The following is a 27,594-nucleotide window of genomic DNA, read 5'->3' on the forward strand; positions in this document are numbered from 1 at the left end:
GGATTAATAGAACGGAGCAGGTCGTACGTGTCCCCTGGGCCACACTTTGCCCACCGATGGTTTGAAGGGTCTTAAAAGGACAAATCGGAGAGAGGGGGAAACAAGAATCCCCGTTTGAACCCTTTAATCCCACTCGTGGACTCAGGAAATATGTTTTAAGGGCAACTGTGATGTGCCTAATGAGGCTGAGCGTATGAGCTCTGCACGGCTCTGAAAAGAAGCGAAAGATGAGGAGGAGGGGCGCCTGCGATATTGTAATGTGGAGGCGGAGGGCTTAGAGGGGGACGTCGCCATGGATACCCACCGTGGCGCAAGTGAAGCGGTTGCTGTAGGCGGTGATGACTCCACACTTGCTTCCCGTAAATAGCTGGCAGCCATCGGGCACCCAAGCACAGCTGGTCACCTGGAGGACACGCGCGGGTCGTGAGATGGAGGAAATGTGGCACCTGATTGGACAGTGGCCAAGGTACAATTGTTAGCTAATGGTCACCTGATGCAGTGGAGAGCACTGAATGAAGTTGATGGGTGGTTCGCTCTGTTTGCTTTTCAGCCTCAGTATGTTATCTGCGTAGCCCCAACTCAAAATGGCCGACCACTGGATGTCCGTGCTGTGCATGCTGCGAACACCTGCAGAGTACACAAGGCGTTGAATCGGCCGGTTGTATGGATAAATCCTCCTGCGTGCCAGGCGCGCCTCTCCCTACCCTGCTCCTTGCTGTAAATCATCAAGAGGCAGAACTTGCGTGACAAGCCGCAGATAGCCCGCGTAGGCAGGGCCAGCAGTGATCCAAACCGTTCGCCATGAGGCTGGCTGAAGCACACGACCGGATCAGGAGCGCTGGGAGACCCCACGTACTCGCCCCACTTCAGACCTTTGATCCATGGCAGTGGGCTCTGTGGGACAGAAAGAGTGCATTGCTGGAGAAAACGTGCATTCATCCATCCATCTGTTTCCTGTAACGCTTATGCTGAAGCCCAACACAAGTGACTTTGTCTGAAAGAAAGGCGGCACAGCGGACACCAGGAGCGCATGTAAAATCCTCAACCTCATCAAATCAATCCTTCTTACCGGACAGACAATCTCCTTGGCCTGCTCTCTGGTTTCTCTAAAGGCGAGCTGAACCAGGAGACCCATGGCGGCGGGCAGCTCGCCCTCCATCATGAGCTTGGGTCCGGCCCTGCTGATGTGGGAGGCGTTGAAAAGCTGCCTAGGAGTCTGTCCGTATGTCTTGATCATGGTTTCCAGCGCTCTTCTTTGTACCGGGTCTTCTACCGCCGAAACGTCCATACCGAAATAGGTCTATGGAAGTTAACAGAAATCTAAGCACCAGTCCTTCAATTTCGGATCGAGTGTGATGAGGCATTCTTACAGCTGGGTGGAAAACGTTGATAGCCTGGACGGCAGCTTTTCCTTTCTGCTTGAGTCCAAACACCAGATCGATCCACTGACACAGCGTCTGAGAAACCTGATCCGACTCCAGCGCCTGACGGTGAATCAGGATGAAGAGACGTGGGTCGTTCCGGGCCCAGGGAGGCAAATTCACATGGTTTACCCTCTCGCTGTTCTGACGAACGCCAAAATCAAAACCTGTTGAGGAAACCGGCAAAGATGTTTTAGAGAGAAGATTGTCAGCTTTTAAAAGTGAGCGTAAACATACTGACCCTCTCTGTTGACCAGGAATTCTGGGAGATAGAAGAACTCTGGGATAAGCTCCTTCACATCCGTCATGGACTCGTAGGACGAGAGCCGCCACGTGGTGTTCATGGAGTGAAACGTCCGGTCCGGGATATCAAAGCTCTGATCTGATTAGGACCAAAGACAATGTAATTACAAACTCGATTCAGTGATTGGACCGGCGCCCTTTCATGACCTTAGACACCAGCGCTTGCTGAATACATTTGCAGTCAAATAAAGACGTCTCTGATGATCACAAGAGAGATCGGATGAATAAAAAAGGTAATTAGGCGAGAACGGGAAAGATGAGACGAAGGACGCGTATAAAAGACAAAACAACCTTTCGTGGCTGTTGCAATCACTAAAAGCACCACTGGTGAGATTCCAGAGACAAGCTGCCATTAAAGAACCACCAACACTTACGGAGCTAGTTTAAACTACACGTGTTGTGTAGATGCAAATCCTTGGTGAGGAGGCTAAAAGCAGTGACTCACCTTGGTAGGCTAGGAACATCTTGGTAAAAGGAGGCATTCGGACCAAGAAGTGCAGCACGGTGCCGCTGTTGGAGTAGTGAGAGCCGTAGTGGTATGGCTGAACGGGAGGCATGGGGTCGTCCTCCCGGATGCCTTTCCTGTACTCCTCTTCCAAATACTACACAAGGCAAACACACAGTGTTTTTATTTTAAGCCACATGCACAAAAAAAACATGAACACAGGGGTAGGTCTTACTCTGAAATTGTCCACATAGCGATCTTCTTTCTCTTTGGACTGGACGGCGATCGGCTTGCTCAAATTCCTGAATGGCAGAGACACAGTAGTAGGTCAGTCTTACTCACAGAAATGAGTTTAATTTATTTGTTTAATGGCCATGTAGCAGTTAGAAATGACAGACTCGAAAGTGATAAAAGACTAAGTCATGTCATCAATTCTTCATCTACTAAATTTAGAGCATTGGATGGCTGTATTGAAAATGGTTGTGAATTATTTAAGTCTCAAAATTACACGTCAGCTTTGATTTGCAAGTTTCATTTGCACATTTATTATTAATTTTAAGTTCTTGCTTTTATGTCTTATTTTTCACCTATTCTAAAGATGCTGGCCAACACCACTCTTTGCAGGAGCACTGCTGCACTGAATTCTAAACAACAATCAAAGCAGCAGAAGCTCAGGAGAGGTTTCTAAATCTTCTCTGACTACACATAGGGAATTGTAAACCAAACAAAAACAAAGGCTTTCATTTTGCAAATATGTATTCATTTATTCACAAAGTTTAATCTCACAACTTTGAGTTCATCATATCTTCTTTTATAACACATTTTAGATGTCTTGTGTTCAAACAACTATTTTAGTTTTATCTGTTTGTAAGTTAAGTTCTTCATGCACACATACACACGCAACATTTAATATCTAATGGAAATAAAAATGACATGTTTCCTTGGAATATTAAACTGCCGTGTTTAGTAACATTAAATCGAACAAGCCTAAAAAAAAAAAATCAAGTCTATGGGGTGACAAAATGTCTTAGTTTAAATGTGTTAACAATAATTAGCAATAGTTCACAATAACAATACTTTGAATTCTCCCAACAATAATGGGGTTGTTTTTAATTTTTGACAATTAAATTGCAAAGTGCTGTTTTATAATTTTTTTACATGAAGAGCGGACATTTTATTGAAGCTACACATAGTATATTTGTGTAGAAATTGCAAGAGTGGTACATAAGCAAAGCAAGCAAAATATTACACTGACCTGTAGATGTTGGGGTCCTGCAGATCTAGCGTCTCACTGGTATAGTCTCGCAGGATGAAAGGGAACACCGGGTACTGCATGAGGTCGTTGAAGGAGCGGCCGGCGTGCTTGTTGAGATGTGTGAGGTACTCAAAGTTGGAGATCTGCCCCGAGCCCCACAGCTGCGTGAGTGCCGTGATATTGCCGTGCTCCAGCAAGTTGGGCAAATCGGACGTCAGGATGTTGTGGTACACGTCGTCACGGAACTTTGGAGAGGAAAAATAAAAAGTGACATCATGCATGATTAATGTTTGGCATACTGCTACTCGATTGGGTGTGGACTTTGCTGACTTTGGGTGAGAAACAGGCGTCATACAAACAACAATGTAATTTATGGAAAATGTATTCGTCACTTCAACTCACTTGCATCTTTGCAAGCTCTGACAAAGCCATGGTAACTTGAGAGAACCCCCACAAGTAAATCCAGCGTCTCAAAACTCTAAAGCAGACGTGCTAAGCACCAGTCCACTACGCTGCCCACTAATAAAATATTTAGTTCCTTTAGGACCACAATCTTGATGTGGATGCAAGGCCAATTTTACCCCTGAGTGGTTTAATCACTTTCCCTATTAAAGTATCCACCAATGGAGAAAGCACTTTGCAGTGTATGTAAATAGTCAAATAATGAAGTTAGGACTTGGTCAGGCTCAGCCTTGTACTTGCCCAACTGATCTTGTGGTGGTTTTTGCCATTGTAAAGTTTTTGTACTTATATACAAACTGATGGAAAGTAAATAGTTTTCATCATATTTGTCAGGATAGTACACGCTGTGTTGGACTGTAACAAATTGACAGCCTTTTACCTTGTTGTTGTCAAAAGCTAAGAGCAGTGTTCGTCCGTTGGTGAGGAATATCTCCACAGCGTTGTCTCTCAGCTGCCACCATCGCTTGTGCACCTCTTTGATCTCCTCATATGTCCAGGAGAAAGACGGTGCTTCTGTCTCACCGTGAAGGCTCTGTTCAACAGTGTTGATAAAGTTACTTCCAAAATATCCTTTGAAAGTATTTCGAGTTCAACACGAACTGTCATTCTGTTCTTTTAGAACTCCTAACACAAACATTGCTGACTCCATCCGGGCAGCATAGACAGCCTTACCTGACCATCGTGAGCGTCTGCAGCATTGTCCTCGACAAAGTACATTCCAGACTTCCCTGCAAGACATCACAAGGCCGGTAAGAACGATGCAACGGGAGAATGGCAAACAATGACTAACTTCCCTCGTGTGTGAGCGGAGACCGCACGCATTCTTGAGCGCAGTTATCTCGGAACACTTTGTCTTACCTAGAAGCAGCTCTCCTGCTGTCTCTCTGGAGGGGGCCACACTCATGCAGCGCCTGGTAAACCTGAGAGTAATAAAAAGCTATTTCTTATCAACACAGTTCCAGATAAAGCAGTGATGGAATGTCTCTGAGCAAAACAGCTCGATTACACTTTTTATTGTCCTCCTCAGAACATTCTGTTTTTGAGATCAGAGGAAGATAAACATAGTGTACCTGATGGGTTCGCTAGTGGCTTTGTCTTTCACGGTGGAGGAGAAAGACGAGTGCGTCTTATCCTCAAACAGGAATGACAGTGGCGGCTTCACTGCGTCTATATGAGGCAAGTGGATCAGGATGAGATCGCAGACAAATGGGAGAGAAAAAAAAAAAAAAACTTCAACACCACTTAAACGCATTTTCACCTTCTGGCTTACGTCTGTCTTTGAGCAAGTATTTGTTTGGGATGGTGAGGTAGCATCTTTGCAGTCGCCGCCGCTCACGGTTTGGCCCTTCAGTTGGGTCCAATTGCCAGGACGTAGGGTAGGAGGTCTGGTCATACCAGACCGCACTGGAAAAAGGCCAAAAACAAATCATTGACATAAATATATGAGGTACGTCCAAAAAAATCCAGGACTGGTCCGACAAAAGATGTACTTGAAATCACAAAGTACGAGCTTATCCCAGCTAACTTAACAAATGAATAGCACATATCTCCCAGCTCAAAGATGTAGTTGTGCGCCCACCGGTCATGCGTAAGCTGCTGCACCAACTCTTGCCAGTGGCGGCTGGCGCTCAGGTCTGTTTTGTAGAGGCCTCTGATGTGCTGGATGACTTTCTTTCTCTCCATACCTTGCCGTAAAGACACATTCTGCGTGATGTCAGCCGCGATCTTGGAAATGTCTTTGGACTTTCCGTCGAGCCTCTGGATGAGACTGCAAAGGAAAGAAAAATACTCACACTTACATTACTAAAAGATTAAATTGTTTCAATATTGTGATTTGCACTCACTTCTTTTGGGTGTTGGCCATTTTCTTTTCCCATGCTACCTTGCTTGTATTCTCCTCTGCTTCATACTTTAATTTTTCCTGTATGAAGTACATTATGAGTAAACAACTCAACTTACATTCTTGGCATTATCCAATTAAGACAAGGCAGGCATGCATGCCTGCTGCTGTTGAAAGGCTTGCCTCTTTAATGGCCTTGAGTAGATCCTGCTTGTGTGGAACGTTGGGTGGGATGCAGCGGTGACCACAGAGCTTGAGCGAGGTCATGAATACGCCCACAGCATTCTGCTCATCTTTGGTCAGGTTGTCCTTATGGTCGTGCAGCATTTCATAAAGGTACAGTGACAACTTGGGTCCATGCTATGAGAGAGAGGTTAATTTGCATATGAGTCACGTGTTATGAAAAGAGATATGTGGCATGTAGTTGACTCTTGATAAAGAGCAAGCAAATCTATCAGAAGGGTGGAGATACAGTGAAACTTGCGAATAATCGACCACAATACGCTCTGTGACAGTGCCCGACATTCAATAATTGTCTTTTTAGCCATAATTGTTCAAGAAAAGCCAAGCAAACCTAAAATAAAAGTACTCTCCTTTCGAAGATTCCTAGTAATACCTAAAAACAAAAGGCATAGAGAGCTAACAAGACATGTGTTCACAAAGCTGTAGTGTCACCTTGTGGCTTTTTTAGGTATTGCGGAAATTTAACAAAAACTTGTGATATAATACTACAATTATCTAAAAAGCCATCGATTATAATGTGTTGAAAAGCCTGACCCTTTCCTATATCACAGTATGTTCCATTTCTGCTTTTCTCCCCCCCCCCTGCCATCAGTTCAAATGACTAAAATCCAAACATGAATTTCTGCGACTGGTTGATTTTAAAATAAACGGCGACCTGAAAGACACTTTCACGTACCTCTAGACCGGGGCTAAGGCTCTCCTTAAGGATATCCAAATGTCTTGGCTCAAGAACAAATTCCAATGCTTCTTTCCTGTCAGACAAGGGACGGGCAGGACTCAATGTGTGCACCAACAGGCGACCGATCTGGACCCGGAACGTGTCCCGACATGACCATAGGATTCTTCGCCATTGCTGATGCGGCGCTCCTCCTCGACCAGTACTGCCCTGAGAATGCAAATGCGACAATAACGTTCAATCCATTACGGCCATTAAAAAAAAAAATCGCAATCAGAAAAAACATGTTTTACAGCTTACCAGGCTTATTTTGATTCCATCCATCATGAGTTGAAGAATGTCTTTCTGCAAACTCTTTTTGCTGGCAGGTGGCAATGTGAAAGGAGTAGGTGAGTGAGGGGCAGAGGCAGAGGCAGAGCTGCTCTCTTCGTGAGAATTGTCTCCCAGTTCTGGTGTGAAAACTTGTTGGTCTGGGGAATCTGGAATGTTGAGCAGGTCAAACAAATCCTGACTGACATCTAAAATGAAAACAAGCAAGTGGATTAGACAAAGATAAAAAAATCAGATAAAGCAATTAATTGTCCATCGAAAAAGTTTAACCATACAGACAAATAGATATTTGTAACCAATAAAATAATTGCTAGCACCTGCATCTAAAATCCAAGCACTTAACGGTCCTTGAAGATATAACACCATCATTTAAGCATACCAATAATCACCACGGAAGTGCATCTATAATACAAAACATAGTTTCACCGTGATAAATGAGTCTGTTGACAGCAAGGACCACAAGCCTCTGCAGCCGCTGCACAAACTCCGTCTCGCTAGCACGGATGGGGTTCTCCTGGCTCATCCTCCTCTGCATCATCTGGTTGAGTTCATCGCTGGCCACGGAGCGCATCCGCATCAGCAAAGAGTCGGTCTGGGCTAACGAGAAGCGACGCCGGCCTGCAAGAAAAGGTGAGAGTGCAAGTGAGAAAGTGCAAACCTGAGACTTGTAAAAATGAGTGGACACATGGCTCTATTGAGGTGCAGAGAAAACAAAACAAAACGCAGGTCAAAAATCACTGTGCGCACAGGAAAGCGGGAAGTTTCAGTGATCAAAATACCATCTGGGCAGGAATCCTTGACACTGATTTAGTCAAGCATTCATTCATCAAAAACATGCACACACTAACAAAGCACCAGTAGCGAATGAAGGTACCGGGCAGATTAAAACCCCAAGTGAGTTGCAGAGAAAAGAGATTGAGCTCACTGCAACATTTGGAAACATGTCCTAAGTCTGGGACAATGTTCTCGGCTGTGGACCGGAGTCCCAGCTACCTGCATCACAGTGGAGCATGTAGGATGGAGCCCCAGTGGGGGAGGGGAGGGGGGAGTCCTGGGACAGGAAGCTGAAGGGAGAGGGTAAGGGGATCTGGCCGTAGGAGCAGTAGTGCTGCCTGGGGATGCGAGGGATAATGGAGTCTTTCAAGGCAATGGAACCTTCAAATTGGGATGAGGAGAGGATCGTTCAACAAAAAAAACAATTGAGATATGTGGAGAGTTTGACCTAGATAATGATTAACAACAAATCAAAACAAAAACAAGAGGGGTCACTTTGCTAACGTGGCTCCAGTCTTCCGCACTCACCTGCAATGCTCTTTCGTTTCTGGTAAATGGTGTGATGAGGCGAGCTCGGCGCATTATGGGGGCTGCTCGGCTTTTGAGGTGCCTGATTGGCTGTCGTCTTTATAAACTCGATAGCCGACTGAAGGACACGAAACTGCAAAGCAACTGCCATCTCTAGAAGTGAGCAGGTGAAAAAACAAGTCAGCACTGCTATGCACAGATGAGCAACAATGATGGAATTTTAGCTCAACACATAAACAGTTCAATGCTTTTAAAAAGCTGCAGGATCCACAGATTGATTAATAAATTAGACAGCATAAAAAAAGAACGGACTCATTAAGTGAAAATAAAAACGATTACAAATGGACGAATGACCTTTCCGTTCGCTCTGTAGTTGTAGGTAATGAGCTCCGTTTTGGTGTGCGGCAGAGCGTGACGGCTCGATGCAATATGTGAATAGTACGCTGAACGCTGATAAACTCCGGATGTGCTTTGCATTTCAAGAATCCAATCCTTACCCTGCGTTCGCCGCATCTTGCTGGTCTGCATGTAACCGAGCAAGGTAATGAGGTCTTCAATGATGCGGAAGTACTGGGACCCTGAAGAGCTGCAGGAGTGGATGGTTACAGCAACTAACATCTGCTGGATGTCGCAAACCAGGAGCTTGTAATCATTCAGGGGAATGCTGCAAGAAAAATATCAATTCCATGATAGGGTCTTGCGATTTCGATAAGATATTAAGATATGAAATGATTCATCATTCTAGCTGGCCTACCAGGTCTCCATGCCATTGAGGGTGGAGAGGGTGTTGAAGAGCACGTAGAGCAGCCCGTGATCGAGCAGGATGTCTGCCAGCTTGGGGCAGGCGTTGAGGAGCTGCAGTAGCATGCAGAGGATGTTGTGCACCAAAGAGTTCTCGCACAGGGAGTTCTCAATAAGACCCAAGACTGGGATGATGCAACGCTTTGTGAAAGGCGAAATGGTTTCCATTTCCTCCAGATCCAGACTAGACAGTTATGGAGTAAAAATAGATTAGTTTAAACAGCAGATGGTTTTTCATGTAGGCTATTAGTACATTAAAGACTTGCAGATAAACATACTCTTCCTCCAGGCCCACAGGCCGTCCAAAGAGCATCTCAAGGAAGCACTCGATGAGCCCCTGGCTGCCCTGGTGGATGTACAGCTGGTTGGCCAGCAGGGAGAAACCGTGATTCTTCAGGAATTTCTCCTTCTGCTCCTTGTTGGCTCGGCCAAAGTATGCATCCAGCAGCTAGGAAAAAGAAGTGACATATCATGAGGAGTCTTTCATAATTAAGTCAAACACAAAGAAATCATAGGTAGGAAAACAGGGCTGACCTTCATAACTCCTTGCTGGATGAGAGGTGATGAGTGGTTGACCAGGACAGTTAGGGCCTCAGGCTGGATCAGTTTGTCCATAACCTCCTCAAGCATGAGGTCCGGCAACAGTAGTAGGACACCCCTCAGAAGGTCATAGAGGCCACAGCAGATAAGAAGTAAGCAGTCCTCCGTACTGCAACACAGAGTTTGTGATTCAGTGCCCTAGTTTGGGTTCTTAAGCGCGAGCGTTTATGGATGAGCTACTGCTGCTCCAAGTCAAATGAAAAAAGCTTTCCACATACCGGTCATTGGAATCCATTTTGCTGTGTGCTCTCTCGCATCCGGGAGAGTAGGTGTAACTTTCCCAGTCCTCGGGTACAGAGCTTCGATCGGCTGCACTGGGCCAGCGACTGACTGCCAATGAGCCATTCGGAGCCGGAAAAGCCAATCCCAGACTGGCCAGGTTGCTGTGACTCCTCTGGAAGGATTGGATACCTTTTAAGCTGTCAGGGCGTCGAGGCGCCTCATCACTGGCCCAGTCCAACCTTTCCTCGGACTCCACCACGCCTACACTCCCTTCTGCCAAGCTGTCCACCTCCGTAGCCTCGTCCCGCTCCTCCTCCACGCTGATAGATGGGGTGCGTCGAGATCCTTCATTACCAATGTCCCTCGAGTCACAAATCGTCTTGGCGGATTCACAACTGCTGAGGAGCTGCTCGTCACCTCCTCCCTTCTTGAGCGTTTCGGTACTGCCCAGAGCATGCTGGGCGGTCAGCGACTCCCGCTCGATGTCCCGAGTCTCATTCACGCCACTGTGAGTGAGGCGGGGTGTCAATAAAGGGGATGAATAAGGCGACGGTGCAAGGCTGGGTGGGCGTAAGGATTGATCATCACCCCCGTGCTCAGGCGATGGACCAAGGATATGGTCTAAAAAAATAAACAACATATTGAGTACTGTGTAACTCGCTTCTACTTTGCAGCAACAAACAACAATAGTGTGGAGTCACTCAATTAATAGTACTGGCCCATGACACAGGAATACAATATGGACAAATATTCTAACATCACTGGCTCTATTAAGCAAAGAGGTTTAGAAGCCACATATATTACATGACCAGATAAGAGAGAGAGAAAAAAAACAGCCAATGTAGCAAGTAACGTTTTTAGTAGATAGCATTATTAATGTTTCCAAAGAGGAAATTGAGGCCATGTGCACTTTTTTGCCTCAGATGGCCTTCACTGTCATCTGGTAGCAGGACAAAATTCTCAGCTGCGTCCTCCAAAGCTGTATCGTTCCTTTGAATAAACTTCTCAATAGGTTCATGGGAACGTGGCATTTCCTTTAAAGATACAATGAGTAACCTTTTTAACATGCTATGTCTCCATGCTTGTGAGCTCTAATTGTGTGAAAAGTCTCCACACAAATTTGCCAAGACAAAAGCCCAAACTGCTCAATTGTACTTATTCCAAACTGCTGTACGCTATTCCAACAACCCCCTGGAGCGTTTTAAAGGAGCAATTGAAACAGGCTTACCTTCATGGGGAGTATCGGTAAAGACAATTGGGGAAAGAGACACCACTGAGCTGCTGGCGGACTTCCCTCCACTGTTTGAGTGCCGCAGGTAAATAATAGACTGCAACTTGTCATGGTACAGCTTCCCATCTGACAAATGATATTAAAAGAGCTCAATGAATACAAGTCACATATGTTTGTAGTTACATTCCCCTGCTGACTCTTCACCTATGTGCAGTGAGAAGTAGAAGCTGGAAGGAGTGTGGCAAACGTAGGTGTTAGTAGGTGGGTGAACTGCCAGCAGGAAATTATAGATAAGTTTTAGCAAGTCCAGATCAGGTGGTGATCCTAGCACTTCCTGGATTATTTTGACAAAAGACAAACAAACGTCCTGCGGGATGGCAGTCAGGTGCTCGTCCCGATGCTCCTGAAGACAAATACCAGCATAAGTTACGGTTGCTCAGATACAATTAATGGCGCTATAATGACTATTTTTTGCTTGAAACACCTGTAACACTTGGCAAGTTAGCAAGAAACGGTCCACCACTTCAGCTTTCAGGAACTGACGGATGTTTAAGACCTGGTAAGGATGATGCACCCTGATCAGGATTTCCAACGCAGCCAGAAGTGTCTCCCACACACCACACTAAAAAAAAAAAAAACCAGATACTGTTTACTAATTTGTGGTGTTGTACCTGCTGCAAACTCCAATTGAGACATTTATATTTGCGTTCACCTCTGCTTTTGCCCAGATTTTCCAGTCCAACAAGATGTCCGAGAGCAGTCTGATGTCCTGCACCACAGCAATGGACTCCGTGTCTAATCGGAACTGCCCGTCATCCGTCAGGATTAAGACAGGTCTGCTACAACAGCCATCCAACAAAGTCTGGAGAAAACATTCGGTGGCCGTCAAATTAAACAGCACAGTGTTTGTGACTCAAATGAGAACAAATGTTTTAACCTTTAAATGCAGACTGGGAGGGGAAAACCCATCTTGACAGTTAAATAAAGAGCCCTTAATGCACATAATCAGTGTATAATCTGGAAATCCAATGCTTACTTTCAGCATATGATATCCAACGATACATTTGGACTTGATGAGAACTTGGTGTATCATAGAGTAGCCATGATAATAGTCCATTTCATGGATGCGATGCTGGTTGAATTTGGTCAGAGACAAGAGTATCTGCAAGGCCAAAGCCTGGGTCATCTCACAGTCACTCAACTCCACCGTCTAAGGAACAAAATTCAATCTGTGGTTAGAATTCGTCTTCACCCGGCACAGGAGAAAAGATGCACGCATGTTGGCTCACAAATACATGTTAGGATAAGTAAGTAACACATTTCACAGTATAAAAGTTTGGTGTTCAAACATGGCTTCTCTAGTGGATTTATCTTTAAATTAGCAGTTGCATTGTAGATACTGCAACATTAAAGATGCATGTGTATTCAAAGTTCTGACTGGTGCTGTAATATTATCATTATTATTTTTTTTTAGTAATTTCATGTGTGGCTTCTCTGACCTGTGCAAAGAGGAAGACAATATTTCCTGTCCCTCCGATCTTATGCAGGACACTTTGCAGGCCTTGGGTTTGAGTTGGCAGCAGAGCTTTGAGAGCGCTTGGCTCTAAGGAAACACTTTGCACTTCTCTGGAGCTGAAGGGCCGCTGGGTAACCACCGTCTTGGCTTGTCCCTTCAGTCTAATTACGGGTTCATAGATAGTATAGACCCTCGGACTGCTGGGAGCATACACAACTGCCAGGCTCTCCTGTGATAAAACAGATTCAACTTGGACTTTATTTGACCTATTGGGACAGAATCGTGAGTGGACTGAGCTCAGCTAACACTCGTCGTTTCTCGAACTGATGTTGGCTTGTTAGAAAGAAAAAAGCTTGCCACTTATTCCTCTCCGGCTTCCGCTCTTTTCCGTTTCCAATCACCAAAGGCATTAACCTCAACTTCATTAGCAATTACCACAAGAGGACTGTTTTTCGTTCTCAATGAATTAGCTGAGGATATCTTTTTCCATTGAGGAAAAGTGACTCCCTGCGGTGTGTCGGTAATGACGAATAATTGTTAAGGCGCAATCCACACAAACCATCAAATTCAACAATAATTCTTCCCAGTTGTGGTTCAAGACTTACCACTAAGGTTGTTGTGTCCACATCCTTGCTTTTCATCAGAAGTTCTCGTACGCTGTCACACCTGAGTGCTTCCTGAGTGACAAACTTGGAGAACGACCCTGTAGGTCTGCCATAGTTGCAGGGCATGATTGAGGTGAGGTCGGGCCCACTGGTGTACAGGAAGAAGGCCTCCTCAGGCCCTACTCTGGCCCCTGGAAAAGGTGAGAAATAAAATTCCTGAATTTCAGAGATGCAAAAAAATCCGACTGTGACTCAACATGAGGAAGTAGAAGCCCTTTCAGAGAAATGTGACGTAGTTAGCTGTTTTATTTTTGTGCGTGTCACTGTATACAAACAATGCGTTGCAGAGACTCAAATTGTGTCTCAAAGTTAGTGAGGTGAGACAAATGAATAAAACAAAAGTCCTACCATTGAAGAGGAGAACAGTTCCCATGCTCCAGTTTAAATGCTGTTTTGTAAGCTCCTCAGATGATGGGATACAGTGGCCCAACATACAGAAGGTCTTGTTGCTGTCAGAGGATAAACTGCTTTTACGGGGTAAGGTGTAGTCCAAGAAAACTTCACATTTCCTGAAACAGAGAGGAGGCTTACGTTTTGGTTACCAACGATTTCTCATACGTTTACTTCACCATATTTGTACTTACATGATGCCACAGACCCAGACAACCACACGACCATGGATGTTCTTCTTGCCCTCGGGCTGTTGGGTGTAAGTGAGGCCGAGGTGCTGCCATTGGCCGGGCTGGAGGAGCCCCTCGACAGAGTCTGCCTGCGCCAACAGCCCCGCTTTTATCTCGTCATTTGGGTCGATACAAACCCTGTGGGAGCAGTGTACTCAAATATAAAACTTGACTAAGGTTGTGCCTCATAGGAACGCCGGCGTATTCGAACACTCACCTGAATGTGAGTGAGCCAGTGAAGAAGTCCGCCCACACTTGAAGCATGAGTGCTTTGGAGCCCATGGATAGAATATGAATGAGGCCTTCTTCCGCTCCTCTTTTTGTAGCCTGAGGTGAGCCATGGTGCGCCTCAGCAGCAGGAGGATTCCTCCTTTCTGGAAAAAGAGAAGAAAAATACTGAAATGTACAGACTTGGTATCAATGACTTTTATTCAACAATGTGTTTCTCACCCTTGTCGATGTTTGCTGCTCTTTCCTCTTGCTCGGCCACCCTAAGCCACATGGAGGCGCTGAAGCCACTGGCCATGTGAGGCCAACAGTTCTGCCCCACTAGGGGCAAGTGGAGAGGAGCAGTGTGCCAGGGAGAGGAACGCAGGTGACTCGGTCTGATCTCGCTGTCTCCCTCCCAACGACCAGGAGATAGTTTGCCCTTCCAGAGGAGAGCGACACTTTTCCCTCCAGCAGCGCCATTTGGTCTGGAGCTAGGTGACACTCCTCCAGGTGTTGAGGCCCCAAGGATTATTGGAAAGTCCAGCAGGTGAAGAGGCTCTATGTTCACATTGGCTTCAACAATTTGTAAGATGCCTTGGAGTAGAATCTCCTGGGAAGAGACATAATAAGAAACGATAGCGTCCGTTTCTTTGACTTTGAGTACTGTATGTCATTTTCAGGTAAAGCAAAGAGTAAGATAAAATAAACGTGTAAATGCAAATAACTAAGATGAAATGTTTGGACCTCAAGAGCTTTTAACCACACATTTTTTTGTCACCACTGTAGCTTTGCAGCTCATGTAGCACGTTACTGCATTCCAATCTTCCTTTTTGGAAACGTGTTTCGGGAGACTACAAATGAGATCTCCTGCCTGATAGCACAAAACTGTGGTGGCAATTTGTGACAGCACATCTGTTCTAGACACATGGGTGTTAATTGTTTGAGCAACAGGGGAGCAAAATGCATTGATGTATTTCAAGAACCAAGACATGAATACAGGAGAAAGCGTCACTAAAAAGCACGTGGTGGTGCCATAATAAATACATGCCCACAAGCTATCCAACCACATGCAGACCTGTATATGTGATGGACGGGTTTACTACTTACAGTCGGTGGGGTCTTGTCCAGGAAAAGACGAATCAATAGAGCCAGTTCCTCTGCTGTGATTCGCTGGCTCACCATGGCAACAAGCACCTCCACTATAACGGTCTGGCAGTCTGAATGTAAACCAATTAGCAAGATTACACACATTGAGTATTTCAATCAAGGTAAGCACATCGCAATATTTCTAAACGTCATAATTCCACAGACAAAAATCTGTCCCAAATTATCCGGGAAATCCACACATTTTTGCATGAATAAAATTGTGATTAAAACAAATGCGAAACAAACCTTTAAGTGAATGGTCCGCTTGGCTAAGGATGTTATGAAAACCAGACAGGATGGTTTTGACGCCTCCCTGTGAGCATCAAATCAAGTCGTCAGTCATACATGAGAGTCCAGTGAGTGAAGAAAAATTAAGAAACTTGGAGAAGAAGAAGTTAGTCCGACCTGGTCATAGAGTAGAGCGGCATTGCGGTGGTTGGCGCGAACTGCACCGAGCAGGCTGTGAAACACATGACTCACGACATCCAAGTCTGGAGAGCCGGTGGCCAGTAGTTGCAACTGGATTGTACAGATCTCTGGGAAAAGCAGCAGGCCACGCCCTGGACCGTCTGCCACTGTCGCAAATTCACATTGCGCAGACTCCACCTTCAACTCTGAGGGAGCAGCCAATGAGATACGACATTAAATCAGAGAAACACCGTCACGGACACATCTTAAACCTTCTCCTGACTGACTCCGCACTTGAACAAGGCCAGCTGGACGCTTAAACAGCTTCACCATCCAGAGGCATTGCCTGCTACATCTCCAAGTAGCTGTCTTGGTGGCGGCTGATAAAATGCAGAAGGAGAGTTTCCTTGTGCTTTAATGAGAGCAGCCCAGCAGATGCTCACGCGCCTTGTCAAACAGCCTTTTTTTTTTTTAGTGTTGTAAATCCCCTGAAGTTCACACTGCTTAATTGTCCTCCACACTTGCACAAACAAATCGGCATCTGGTTCAATCTTGATCTTCGATTAAAATACAAATTTAGGTAAATAGCTTGTTTTGTTGAAAACATTAAATGTTACACACAGTTTAAATGCAGGCCTAAATGAAATGCTAACTGCCCAATGAATGTCATCATAAATTTGGGGAAAGTTGTTCATTTTGCGTGAAAAAAAAAAATATATATATAATTTGTAGGTTATTCTAACAAAAAAGAAAACAACATTCGGAAGCTTCATTCTTATGATTCGACAGCGGCAGTGTGGGCTTTGCAACTTTCTGCCAAAACTTCTGCAGAGCACAAACAAGGGAGTAGTCCCGTTTGAAGGAAATGACCACTATACTGCACATTACAATACACAGGGTCAAACATGTAACCTTTATAGGACAAATAAATAGCCTCTAAGTTAACTTCCTCATTGTAATATAGTATTTCACATTTGGACTAATTTCTCAAGATTGTGTCAACAGGGGACGACTAAAACGAGAGCAATTAAGAAGAAGGAATTTTTAATCCAATCAGTTTTGAACGAGGCCAGTATTTTGGATTTAAGGTTGAGAATGTTTTCCAGGAAGTAAATGTTTAATGAAGATTTAACAAATCACAAGATCCAGCTCATGCGGTGCAATGAACTAAGTAGCCTGCAGTTTTAAAACTCCAAACAATGACTGTATTCTGAGGAGGTGAAAGAGAGAATGTGTCTAATCAGGCTGGCTGTCTGAAACCGACAAGAACAAAGCAGAAATATATATGTGCATGAAAAAAGTGCAAACAAAGTGTTTTGCAGTGTCATGCAAGTATTCAGAATTTGCTATTGCCAAATATCATAGCAGGGATGATACTGAAAAGGAAGTTTGAATAGCTTAAGCAGCATAGTTAAAAAGGCATAGAATTTATTTTTGTCATTATTGAGGAAAGTACAGTTTACTGGAAGGAGGAGGAGGCTCCACAGTTTTTGTTTCCCAAGGTTAAAAATAAACAGGTTTAAAGGTTGAGAAATATACACAACTTCTCAATCTATCAAGACTACCTCTGTTGACGTTTATTACAGACAAAAAATAAATAGTAGAGGAATGTAAATATAGAGGATTTATAGATTGAGACTTAAATGACTCCCTGTGACTGAGGTGAGTGTTTTGAATTTAAAAATAAATAAATAAAAAATTTAATAAAAAAAATAGCAGTGCTATTTGACCATCTCAATGATATGTTACAGATTCTCAAGGATGAGTGAATTGCAGTGTGGTCCTACCCTCTTCCTGGTTGTCCATGTCATCAAGGTTGCTTTCGCTGTCGGCGTCGTAGCCCTCCTCCTCCTCCTCTTCTTCCCCAGGGGGCTTGACGCTGCAGCTCGCAACGCCGTCCACCTCCTCTGATAGATCGCCTGTCGGAGCTGCCCCCTCTACCAGCACTTGGAACTTCTGATAGAAAGACGGTGAGAGGAAAAAAGAGGAAGCCAGACAAAGCGAGAGAAAACAAAAAAAACGTCAAACCATACATTTTAATCTCAATAATAGCAAATGTGAACAAAATGCCAACCATTTAAAATTGTTTAACGGATGTGTAAAAACTGAAGTACAAATAAGATGAATTATTATTAGCTGACTTGTACAGCTCGCAGGCAACCTAGTTCCTGTTTTGCATCGCTCGTCATCAAAAGGACATGAAGGGGTGCACACAAGTAAACAAGTCTTAAGTGTCAACTGATTCACCGTGGAGGCGGACAATAAAGAACAATTCAGTTCCTGTAAAAAAAAAAATAGGCCAAGACATGTGGATCCATGTGACATCATTTGACTGTGACGTCGGAATAACCTTTGAGCTTCACAGAACAAATTCAGCTGGATCATTGGGACGCTCTGCATGACTCACTGAGAGAGCACAACATGCTTCAGCATTGGGTAAAATCTATTTTATAAAAGCATGAGCCATCCTGTGTTGGAACAAGCATTTTTGTTGAGGAGAATCAAAACTTGATCAATGGAAAAATGAAGTCATGCGATTATCTTGTATTGTTATTTTCTCTAGTGTCTAATTTCGCTACTATATAAAACTACATGAGTTGATAGGATAAGAAAAATGCATAATGTCACTTACAGCATCTCCAAAGGCAGGACTCACCCTGTCTGGTTTCTCCTCAGGGGGATCGGGAGTGGATGACACGTCGGCCAAAGCTACTCTCAGCAGAGAATCAAAGAGTGGCACGGCGAGGTCAGAGTTGACCACCCCCGAGCAAGAAAGCTGCTCTTTGATTTCTAACAAGGTATCTCCCACTGACTTGGGCTACAGAGAAGACATAATACCATACATGAGACACTCGCTATGACCAGAATATTTGTATTTTGTGGTTGATAGCTGAAGATGCATACCTGAGAAGAAAGCTCCAAGTCCGTCCTCTGCAGGGCTGAGTTGGCACTGTTTAGACAAATCGCCAATAAGGCCTCAAGAAGGCGAATACTTTCTAACTGCCACTCTTCCTCCAGCCTCTTGGCTGGATCTTTGCTTTTCCCCTCAGCTGGAGTACTCTTAATTGAACCTTGACCTTGCTCATCTACTCCAACGGTGGAGTCTGGGCTACGTTTGACTTTGAGCTCCTTTTTCTTTGCTTTGCCATCCTTGGATTTACAGGAAAGCTTCTGAATAACCATGCTCATGAGGCGCAAACAAACATCCAAGCCTCCAAGTCTGAAGAATTGCCTCTGGAACAAAGGATTGGCCTGGTAGACACATCGACACACTGACCAAATGTCAGCTGCCCGTCGGATCTGTTCTTTGGACGGTAGGGTCACACTGTCTGGGGACAGGTATACCAAGCGCCCACCAAGAGGCTCACTAGCTGTACTGTCATAGCCCGAAGTATCTTCCGAATCATTAGCAGAGTCCCGGTCAGAGTCGGCGTCTTTGCTAACACACAGAAACGCAACACAGAGGAAGAGGTTAATGACATGGAGGTGCGTCTCTGCTTGGCAACGACCTGCTCCACGGCCCTGCCCGCTACGACTTTTGTGGCGTGGGTATGCCTCCTTTAGCACTTCATAGAACTTGCTGAGGCTCTGAGGACCCTCTCCAGATCCCCTAGAGCCCGAATCCTCAGCCAGGTTCGAGATTGTCGGCTTCTTTTCCGCAACAGCTATCTCCAACTCTTGGAGCGCGCTGTCAGCTTGCTGGTGTCCGAAGCTGGTTATCAGAATCTCAAATACTTTCAAAGCTAAAGAGCACGTCTGGTCAAGGTACACTAGTTCTGTCATCTGGTTGAGGCCATTGCAGCTGATGAAAAGATCTCGGATGACCCTGTGATGGAAATATTTGTCAGTATTAATTCATCAATCCATCAATCAATCAATCAATAAGATGACAGGTGTAGCAGTGCTTCAGTTCCTAGAGTGCAAAACCTTTTTATCTAAACAAATAGTCATCCCAATGGAATGTTTCCTTTTTAATGTTTACTGTTTACTAATGTTTTTCAAGATCATGTCACATGTAGCATCTCCTGCAGCTCTATTTAAAAAATAATTGTTGCATTAATTGTGAGACATGGTTCAAAATTATTACCGGATAAACACTACTGTTTTCTTGTAATTTGTCTGGGTTTTGAATTATAACGCATGCCAAAGACAAAATCGGTATAACCAGGCAGTGATGAATGAAAAATTCTGTTTCATGGTTAATTCAACTAAAAATGTGTTCACCCATCAGTAAGGTTTCCGGCTACATTGGTTCGAGCCTAAATGCATTTTTAAACTGTTTCCTTTCTAAAGTTACTTTTGAGTTACCATATTCTTTTATGAACATACACTGTACCAATACAGAACTCTTATCGAAAACATCTAAACAAAGTCAAACTGTCGAGTGTATGTTACTATGCAGCTTTAGAAAACTGCAGCCTTTTCCAGATCTCCAACGCTGTACCCTTGTCACAAAACCTAACAATAGTATCCCAGGTCACTTGTTATCCACAAAGCCTTGCTAAATTATTGATTAGCATCAATTAGCAATGACAAGGTTGGACCGATCTAATGACAATGGGATGGATTTAATAATCAGGCAATCATGAAAAAAAATATATATATATTTTTTTATATGTATGTTATATAATCAATACCAAGCATCCTTTTTATCCTTAAAACTGATAATTAACAGATTTTTCAGATAATCATCTTCTCACTATTACTCAAAGCACCTAACGCCTTTAAGTAGTACTGAAGAGAATAATATGAACAGAGGGAACAAATCGGATAACTTACCTGGATTTGAGAAGGGCGGGTAATGCTTGCAGATATACGAGTAGAATCTCGATGGGCAGGCACTGTGTGTGATAGCCGCAGACTTTGGTACAAACTGTAGATACTCCAAGCTGTTGGGCATGGTGGGCTAGCTCGACCCCTCGCTGTAGAACAGGGTTGAAGATATGTGTGTAGAGCTGCCACTGCACGACAGCATTGCCACGCAGTGTCAAGTGGCACACGTGACCAGCGACATGCTGGCTCAGGTGCCAGTCGTCTCCAAACACGAGCTCTTGGTAAGCCTCGAGGGCATCCCACTTCCATAGCATGTCCTCTGCGCTGCCTCCACTTGGCAGAATCCCCTGGGAGCGGTAGCATAGGCTGGTAGAAATAGCCGAAAGTTCCCCATGTTGTAGCGTCTCCTCCAGGCCTGGCAACTGACTGTGGTCCAAAGTGCAAATGTTACATGAAGCAAGCTTCGCTCTCTCCGAGGGCTGTCCTCCGCCAAGCTGGTCTAGTACTAGTCTGCCGAGAACACTGAGAACATGAGACTGATAACTACGAAGACCTGGCGCTTGGAAGGCGTACAGGAGTGGCCGTATCACGGAACGAGGGTCCATGCAACAGCAGATTCCAACAGCCTGCACCCCGGCCAGTACTTGCAATATGGCCGGTCCACTGGACGACAAGCGTTGCAGGAGCCGCAGACATTGGTGAGCACAGGCGGCCAGGCAGCAGCAGCGTTCGGGGTAACGCACTGCATCGCCCCCCATTCCTTCTTTCCCATCGCCGTCCTCCTCAAAGGGGTTCCGCCTGGCAGCCAACTTAAAAGCGGAGACAGGCAAACCCGACAGGTCTCTGTGATGATGAAGGAAGTGGGAATATTCACAACGTCGGTGACGACGTCGAGCGCACACAGACTGATGTAGCTGCTCTGACTTTGCTTTCTTCACTGCACTTACAATCTTGAAGACCCCGGCAATTAAACCTCGTAGCCTATCTGAAGCCTCGCCTCCTACTTCTGAATCCCTCGCCATCCCAAGTTCCTCTAGACGCAGTACTGTCGTCTCAAAAAGCTCCAGACCACGGTGCTGGACAAATTCATGAATGAGGTCTAGTGCTTGACTAAAGAAGAAAGGGTTGGGTGTTGAGGCCTGCAGGCAACCCAGAAGGACTTGCAATACACCTTCGAGAAGCTCAGGCAGGAGTAGTGCCCTGTGGCGATAGCGGGAAAAAGAAAAATCTTCTTGGACTTCCTGTAGGGTCTTTTTTGGTCGAGGAGCAAAGGGATTGGTCTGTCTGTCTAGGCAGCTTTGGATTTTTAGAGTGGCCCGTAGCAGGTCGGTCAGGCTGCGTCTCAGGCTATCTGGAAGGGTTTCACTTTGACTGACATCAACTGACATCAGGTGCAAAATGGTGCGCAGAAGCATTCTCTGCACCAATGCAATTGGCTCTTCTGTCCAGCCCCCAGCAAGCTCATCGGCCCCTGTTCCACCACCTCCTGGACCGCAACAATCTCCAAACTCGGTTAGGATCTCGGTCAGAGTTGGAACAACACTGACTGCCAAGCCAGGATTGTGATTGATGCTCATATCAAATTTACACACTTTCTCCAATAATGAAAGTAATACGTAGCAGAGGTCAAAGGGTGAGTTCTCCATGCGATTAAATATTGACATTGCAGCTGGGTCTGTCAGAGTTTCAGTGTCCATTGCGTGAGACCCAGAGACCCTGGGATGAAGGTATGGCGCGCTCATGGTTTCCGTGGTGGTGGTCGCTGAGTCCGTTAACTGCGTGGCTTCCAAACGATGATGGAGATGATGTACACGGATGGTAGAGCCATGCGACCTTCTGCTCCTTGTGCCACTTGGGCCCGCCTTGTCTTCAGCATTGGCTTCTGAATCTGAGGTAGAAACTTGGGAGCGCCGAGCATCCTTTACAGAGTATTTCTGGGCTGTCCTACGTGACCTCCTTGATTTCCAGGTGCCACTGCCGACACGCGGCCTCTTTCCAGTTTCCTGTTCATCTGTCCCAGGCTTCTGTCCTGCTCTAAGAGGCACGGCCTTTACCTCCCGGCTGAGGAACACCTCTAATAGCGACGGCAGGGTGAAATCTGTCGACATAGAGGAATGTCGCTTGTGAGCTTTTGGAAATACAGAACAAAAACACGCCTTAGAGAGAAAAATTACACGGCTACGCAGCTCACAGAACGTTTAGCTTCAGGATTCTAGACTCCTTATCATGGTGGCACATGTGCATGGGGGTTAATTGTCAGAAACCATGACCCACTTGTTAAAACACATTCAGTGCGTAAGAAAATAATTAAAGTAAAAAATGTCTAGCGTCGATGCCACAGACGATCATCAGTCCAGTACTAAATACCAGTGTCATCCAAAGGTCAGAGGCTCCTGTAGGCACTTCGATAATTCATGGCTTTCACTTTAGTCATCATTTACAACATTTGAAACCACTGGTCGAAAAGGGAAAAAGAAAATAAGTTTTGAAAATAATCTGGGGTAAATAAACAAAAACTAGTCGTGCTTAATTGCATGTTAGGCGACTTGACCAAGTTAAGAGTTCAAAGGGCGCATACGCTTAGCAAAGTAGGACAATAGACAAAAAGCTCTGTGAAGAAACACGGTAATTATGACATGAAATAAAGTGTGCTGAACAATTTGGTTGGACACAACAAAGAGCAGTTAGTCATCTTATTAGTAGTTGCGACATAAACATTTAATATTGATGATGATGATAATGTGCACAAACCTGGTGCTTTTTCTTCCTGTACGGGAATCTTCCACACCAGTGGGAGTAGAGACAGCAACAAGGTGAGCAGCTCCTCTCTACAAGTCAGCTCCTGAGTGAGCGACAAAACACACGGGGGTTACCTCGAAAGCCTCCCTTCTCACCTTTTGGTCACACTCTGATGTCACATTAAGACACGCCCATCGAGACAAACTGAGCGCAATACACGTACCCTCTTGCTTCTCGTTACCAAGTCAAAATTATCATGAGCAGTGAAATTAACCTCTTTATGATTACTTTTTTGAGACCACCTTACAATGTTTGGCTAAATTTATCTGTAAATCTACAGTGGGGAAACAATGTAGCGTCTACGTGGCTGTCTTGCTTCCGAGACCCGGGCGACAGACAGCATTCCTCACTGCAGCGAGAACCCACTTCTTCATGTGCTAATTAAAAACGATCAACCAACTTCGTCAAGTGTCTGTAAACAATGATCAGCTCCCAGATTAAAACGCACAATAATCATTTTGGTGGTGGGTAAATATCAGTTCTAAAAAGATGAGATTAGGCAGAGATAACGTAGATGTCCAACATAACATCCATCCGTTTTTTTTATACTATTTATTCTCATTTGGGATTACCATGTTCTGACAAATAGAAGTAAAATGGCCAATTTATGTCAGTTTCGTAGATAAAGTTCAGTTCAGACGGGAGGAAGGTCAGGGACAGCGAGAATGTGACAGGGAGAACCTTGAAAACTCATTGCTGATATGTATTACAATTTATATATGGCACTGAAAATTCTCACCTGGTCAATGATGGAATCCAGGGTGCTAAGCAACAAAAATCCTCTTCCTCTGACGAGGTACTCCCCCAGTGCAACCATATGACTTTCCTCCTCATCCTCCTCCCGTGCCTCTGCTCTCTGTGCCACCGCACTGCATAGCTGGTGTACATCAGTCAGGAACTCCCTTGCCAGCGTATTACTGGCCCCACTCATGTCTGAGCTAAAAGAGAAAGAAACAGAAAGAGAGGGCCTGAGATCAACATAAAGGATTATGTAATATGCATTGCTCCGCAAAGTAACAAGTGAAATATACAATAGCAGCATTGGCAGAAAAGCAAATCAAATCACAAAGATTTAACCGTAATAAAAAAAGATCAAATTGTGACATAAGATGAGGAAAGACAAGCACTCACTAACAAAGAATGCGTGACCATTACACAACCATCAGGCACCAAAATATATTCGCGCGTGGAAGGATTTGGACCGGCAGTTCGGGAATCTACCAAAATTCCTGATGGCAACCACGCCCCTGCATATAGACTATATCAATGAAATACATCAAGTGACAATTGTGGCAGCACATTCAACACAAATAAACACAAAATAAAAACAGCTTAAATTAATTCGTGTTCTTTTTACCCACATAATTCTGAATAGCCATTGCCTCCTCAGCGCCACACTCTGGTTGCATGTTTGTGTACACAAAATGGTGGGGAGTTAACCGTGGCACAGTACAGTTGCCCGTGACCAGCGATTCATAAAATTGTTAAAAATTGAATTTGTTTTAGTTATAATTTAATAATAATAATTTAATTTAAATCTTTCAATTGACATGTTTGAAGGGAAACGTCACGCAGAAACAGACTTGTGGTGCAACACTGTCAAAAGTCCTATTAACGGACAAATAGTAGACAACTGTATAACCTTGTAGTTGATAAGATATTCCTTTATTTGTCCCACAATTCCAGTATACACCAGTCATAATTAAGAAAAAAAATGACCAATCAAAAGGGAAAGAAACCAAACAAACAGGAGTTTAGAAGATTTAAAGATGAAAATATACATGACACTAGTTAAAATAGTGTGACCACCAATTTTTGAGCTAAAACATTTAGAGTGGTACTTTTTGGGTCACTATGTAATCCATATTGTACAACAGTATGCAGTAAGGGGGGAGCCAGAACTAATCTGACATAGTACAAATTGCCAAAAAAGGCCAATCTTAGTAATTAGCACTCCACCAACAAGTTTTACCAAATGTAAAATATAGGCAAGCGTCAACAAGACATACTGTCTATCCAACGCGTCTTTGTGTTTGTTGTTTAAGAAACACATAATGTCATCTACACAGTTGAATTAAGCCTTTATCTCTCCTAACAATGTTAAAGTCATTTGAAAACACATATTGCTCTCGTGAACCATATCTAGATATAGTCAGAAAGAAAACCTGCCTTTGACAATCACAGACACAATAAATGTATTGATAAATATGCAGAGCTCAAGTGTATACACACATTTGGTTGCCTTACCAAATAATATTGGGAATGACAGTTTTCTTCCCGCCATCTTGCGTATATTCCAAGCTTGACTGCAGCTCGACCGCTGGCTGTATCTGCATACCTTCCCGTGCGCCGACTGACTAAATTTTCTGTTCTGCCGAGCAAATTCCATTAAATTGGAATTTCAAATGGAAGCTTTCCAGATTCGCAGCAGATCAGCGTATCACATGAAAGCATGTGATGTCACATGGCAAGGGGACTGGCCTTGGGAATACTGCAAGAGACTCCAATGACCTGCAGAGGACCTCTGTAGTAGACCATCACTCACAAAACCTGCAATACCGGTGCAACTGTGATGGTGACAAACTTTATATTGCCATGCTTTTAGTTCTATTTACAAGAAGATGGCGGGATTTTGGAAGCAAATTTAGTCATTGCTACAGGTTTATCAGAAAAGCAACCGATTCAATTTGTCAACATGTACAGTAGATAAGACGCTTTGCTTATTTGGGATCATTGATAGCACAGAGTTGACAGAATTTCTTAACTGTTCCTTTACAAAGTATTACACACGTTACTTTTCAATTCCTCGCTTTAAAAAAATAATACTGCAATATGTTGAAACGATTGTTGTGGCTTGTAGGGTGTACATTCTGTTGTAACAACAGTAGGAAATGTCAAATCTTATTTTGCAGATTCAAATATTAAATTGCCTGCAGCTCTTCAGCTTTTTTTAAAGAGCACCGATTTCTCACGCACAAATCAACTCTCGGACTACACTTTAGAAACACTTGAATTCCAAAATGTCCCATGCTCAGTTTTTCTCAATGGATTTTTTTTATTTCCTGCATGTCTGTAACTTGGACAACTGTTAATATTTGTCAAGTTACAGTTGGGCATAAACAATAGCAATGTTGACCTTATTACAATTTTGTCAATAAAATTCATAACTGTGCTCCCAATCACTTGCTGCACTTGCACAATGTATTAATACCCAACTTCACAGTGACCCAAACTCTGTCCCAATACATACGATTAAATGAAGATGATGATGATGATAATTAAAAGGCTGTCATATCATCAGTCTTGAGCAGACAGGCTAATAATGGCACCTACCAGAATCTCAGTGCATCTTTGGTGTGCTGAGGGTGATGCTGCACATAGTGGAAGAGACAGAGGAAATTCTCTAGACTCTGGAGGCTGACCTGATAAGAGACAAAAACGCCGATAAGAACATCACAGATCAGAGAATCAGGAATCAAACCAATTCTATTCTTGACAGGATTGAAAAGTTCAAATATCAAAACACACTGGTCGATACAAACAGTGGACGCGTATGATCAGATTGGGGTCATGTGTTTTGTGGGGGAATTTCTTTTTTTTTTTTAGTTTGTTATATTTCTCAGAATTCAAGCTCAACACGTGAATTTTCAACTACAAAAACTTCTGACCTCAATCTAACTGCAAAGATGTGGAAAGCCCACATCGCCTTGTTCAAATGCCAGATTTTTGTCATGTAAAAAAAAAAATAATAATAACCAGACCAAGACAAATAATCTTAAAAAAATTGCCATCTTTAATGTGAATAAAAATAAACATAAAATGTCCTTGTACATTTGTGCACATAATCTTATAATTAGAATGTGGCTGTGCTTACCAATCACATTCAAAATGAAGTTAAATGAAGTCAGCACATACTTGAAACTATTTGGAGTCTTTCATTAATCCCAAATATAGTTCAAATGTTCTAGTAGGCTTTTCCTGACATCTTTCAGACAAAAACACAGTCCGTAGAACGCTTCCACAGCTTCAAAAGCATCTTGTTGTTCAAATGTATCAGGAGTAAAGTACAAAAGAATTTCCAAGGCATCAAATAGGAGACCGTTACGGCACTTTAATACTTTAAAGAGTTGCACAAGTGAAAGCTCATTTCATCATATACAAATTGTTGATCCAATGTCAGTCATCATTTGATGTCAAGTCCAAATATTTTCAGTCCAGAGCAGCAAAACTAAAGCCTCACTGTTGCTTTGAGAAGGGAATGTAAATAATATGCATATGCCATTTAGCTGGTTCCAGGACGCGTTGTCATATCAATACAGGGTGACA

General features: G+C 43.9%; 1 protein-coding gene and 1 long non-coding RNA gene across 4 annotated transcripts in view; one reads left to right on the top strand and one right to left on the bottom strand.

Annotated features, from left to right (window-relative positions):
* Positions 1-27,594, bottom strand: part of lyst (lysosomal trafficking regulator) — a 35,747-nt gene that overhangs the window by 2,753 nt on the left and 5,400 nt on the right. The window contains exons 3-50 of one of the 3 annotated variants that reach the window (XM_061286019.1): positions 26,602-26,690; positions 24,008-24,206; positions 23,221-23,311; positions 20,476-22,567; positions 18,601-19,522; positions 18,329-18,514; positions 17,484-17,652; positions 15,694-15,902; positions 15,535-15,601; positions 15,250-15,359; positions 14,383-14,752; positions 14,150-14,306; positions 13,897-14,070; positions 13,661-13,821; positions 13,253-13,443; positions 12,631-12,876; positions 12,168-12,341; positions 11,844-11,993; positions 11,616-11,753; positions 11,336-11,534; positions 11,129-11,257; positions 9,897-10,521; positions 9,613-9,787; positions 9,357-9,526; positions 9,032-9,262; positions 8,775-8,941; positions 8,278-8,430; positions 7,969-8,130; positions 7,402-7,593; positions 6,946-7,163; positions 6,646-6,855; positions 5,910-6,086; positions 5,731-5,807; positions 5,466-5,654; positions 5,145-5,290; positions 4,957-5,053; positions 4,745-4,806; positions 4,559-4,614; positions 4,266-4,418; positions 3,425-3,669; positions 2,405-2,471; positions 2,170-2,326; positions 1,663-1,803; positions 1,371-1,588; positions 1,070-1,300; positions 705-894; positions 491-627; positions 305-403 (exon numbers count right to left, since the gene is read on the bottom strand). In XM_061286019.1, coding sequence (XP_061142003.1) covers positions 305-403; positions 491-627; positions 705-894; positions 1,070-1,300; positions 1,371-1,588; positions 1,663-1,803; positions 2,170-2,326; positions 2,405-2,471; positions 3,425-3,669; positions 4,266-4,418; positions 4,559-4,614; positions 4,745-4,806; positions 4,957-5,053; positions 5,145-5,290; positions 5,466-5,654; positions 5,731-5,807; positions 5,910-6,086; positions 6,646-6,855; positions 6,946-7,163; positions 7,402-7,593; positions 7,969-8,130; positions 8,278-8,430; positions 8,775-8,941; positions 9,032-9,262; positions 9,357-9,526; positions 9,613-9,787; positions 9,897-10,521; positions 11,129-11,257; positions 11,336-11,534; positions 11,616-11,753; positions 11,844-11,993; positions 12,168-12,341; positions 12,631-12,876; positions 13,253-13,443; positions 13,661-13,821; positions 13,897-14,070; positions 14,150-14,306; positions 14,383-14,752; positions 15,250-15,359; positions 15,535-15,601; positions 15,694-15,902; positions 17,484-17,652; positions 18,329-18,514; positions 18,601-19,522; positions 20,476-22,567; positions 23,221-23,311; positions 24,008-24,206; positions 26,602-26,690 — 10,968 coding nt within the window. The remainder of the gene's footprint in view (positions 1-304; positions 404-490; positions 628-704; positions 895-1,069; positions 1,301-1,370; positions 1,589-1,662; positions 1,804-2,169; positions 2,327-2,404; positions 2,472-3,424; positions 3,670-4,265; positions 4,419-4,558; positions 4,615-4,744; positions 4,807-4,956; positions 5,054-5,144; positions 5,291-5,465; positions 5,655-5,730; positions 5,808-5,909; positions 6,087-6,645; positions 6,856-6,945; positions 7,164-7,401; positions 7,594-7,968; positions 8,131-8,277; positions 8,431-8,774; positions 8,942-9,031; positions 9,263-9,356; positions 9,527-9,612; positions 9,788-9,896; positions 10,522-11,128; positions 11,258-11,335; positions 11,535-11,615; positions 11,754-11,843; positions 11,994-12,167; positions 12,342-12,630; positions 12,877-13,252; positions 13,444-13,660; positions 13,822-13,896; positions 14,071-14,149; positions 14,307-14,382; positions 14,753-15,249; positions 15,360-15,534; positions 15,602-15,693; positions 15,903-17,483; positions 17,653-18,328; positions 18,515-18,600; positions 19,523-20,475; positions 22,568-23,220; positions 23,312-24,007; positions 24,207-26,601; positions 26,691-27,594) is intronic. The other 2 variants (XM_061286020.1, XM_061286021.1) reach the window with 2 other exon arrangements.
* Positions 17,174-21,518, top strand: LOC133158673 (uncharacterized). The gene is made up of 3 exons (XR_009715266.1): positions 17,174-17,358; positions 17,448-17,666; positions 18,062-21,518. It is a non-coding gene; the product is annotated as an uncharacterized LOC133158673 (long non-coding RNA).

The sequence above is a fragment of the Syngnathus typhle genome, linkage group LG8 (genome assembly GCF_033458585.1).
Source record: "Syngnathus typhle isolate RoL2023-S1 ecotype Sweden linkage group LG8, RoL_Styp_1.0, whole genome shotgun sequence".
Taxonomy (NCBI): Eukaryota; Metazoa; Chordata; class Actinopteri; order Syngnathiformes; family Syngnathidae; genus Syngnathus; species Syngnathus typhle.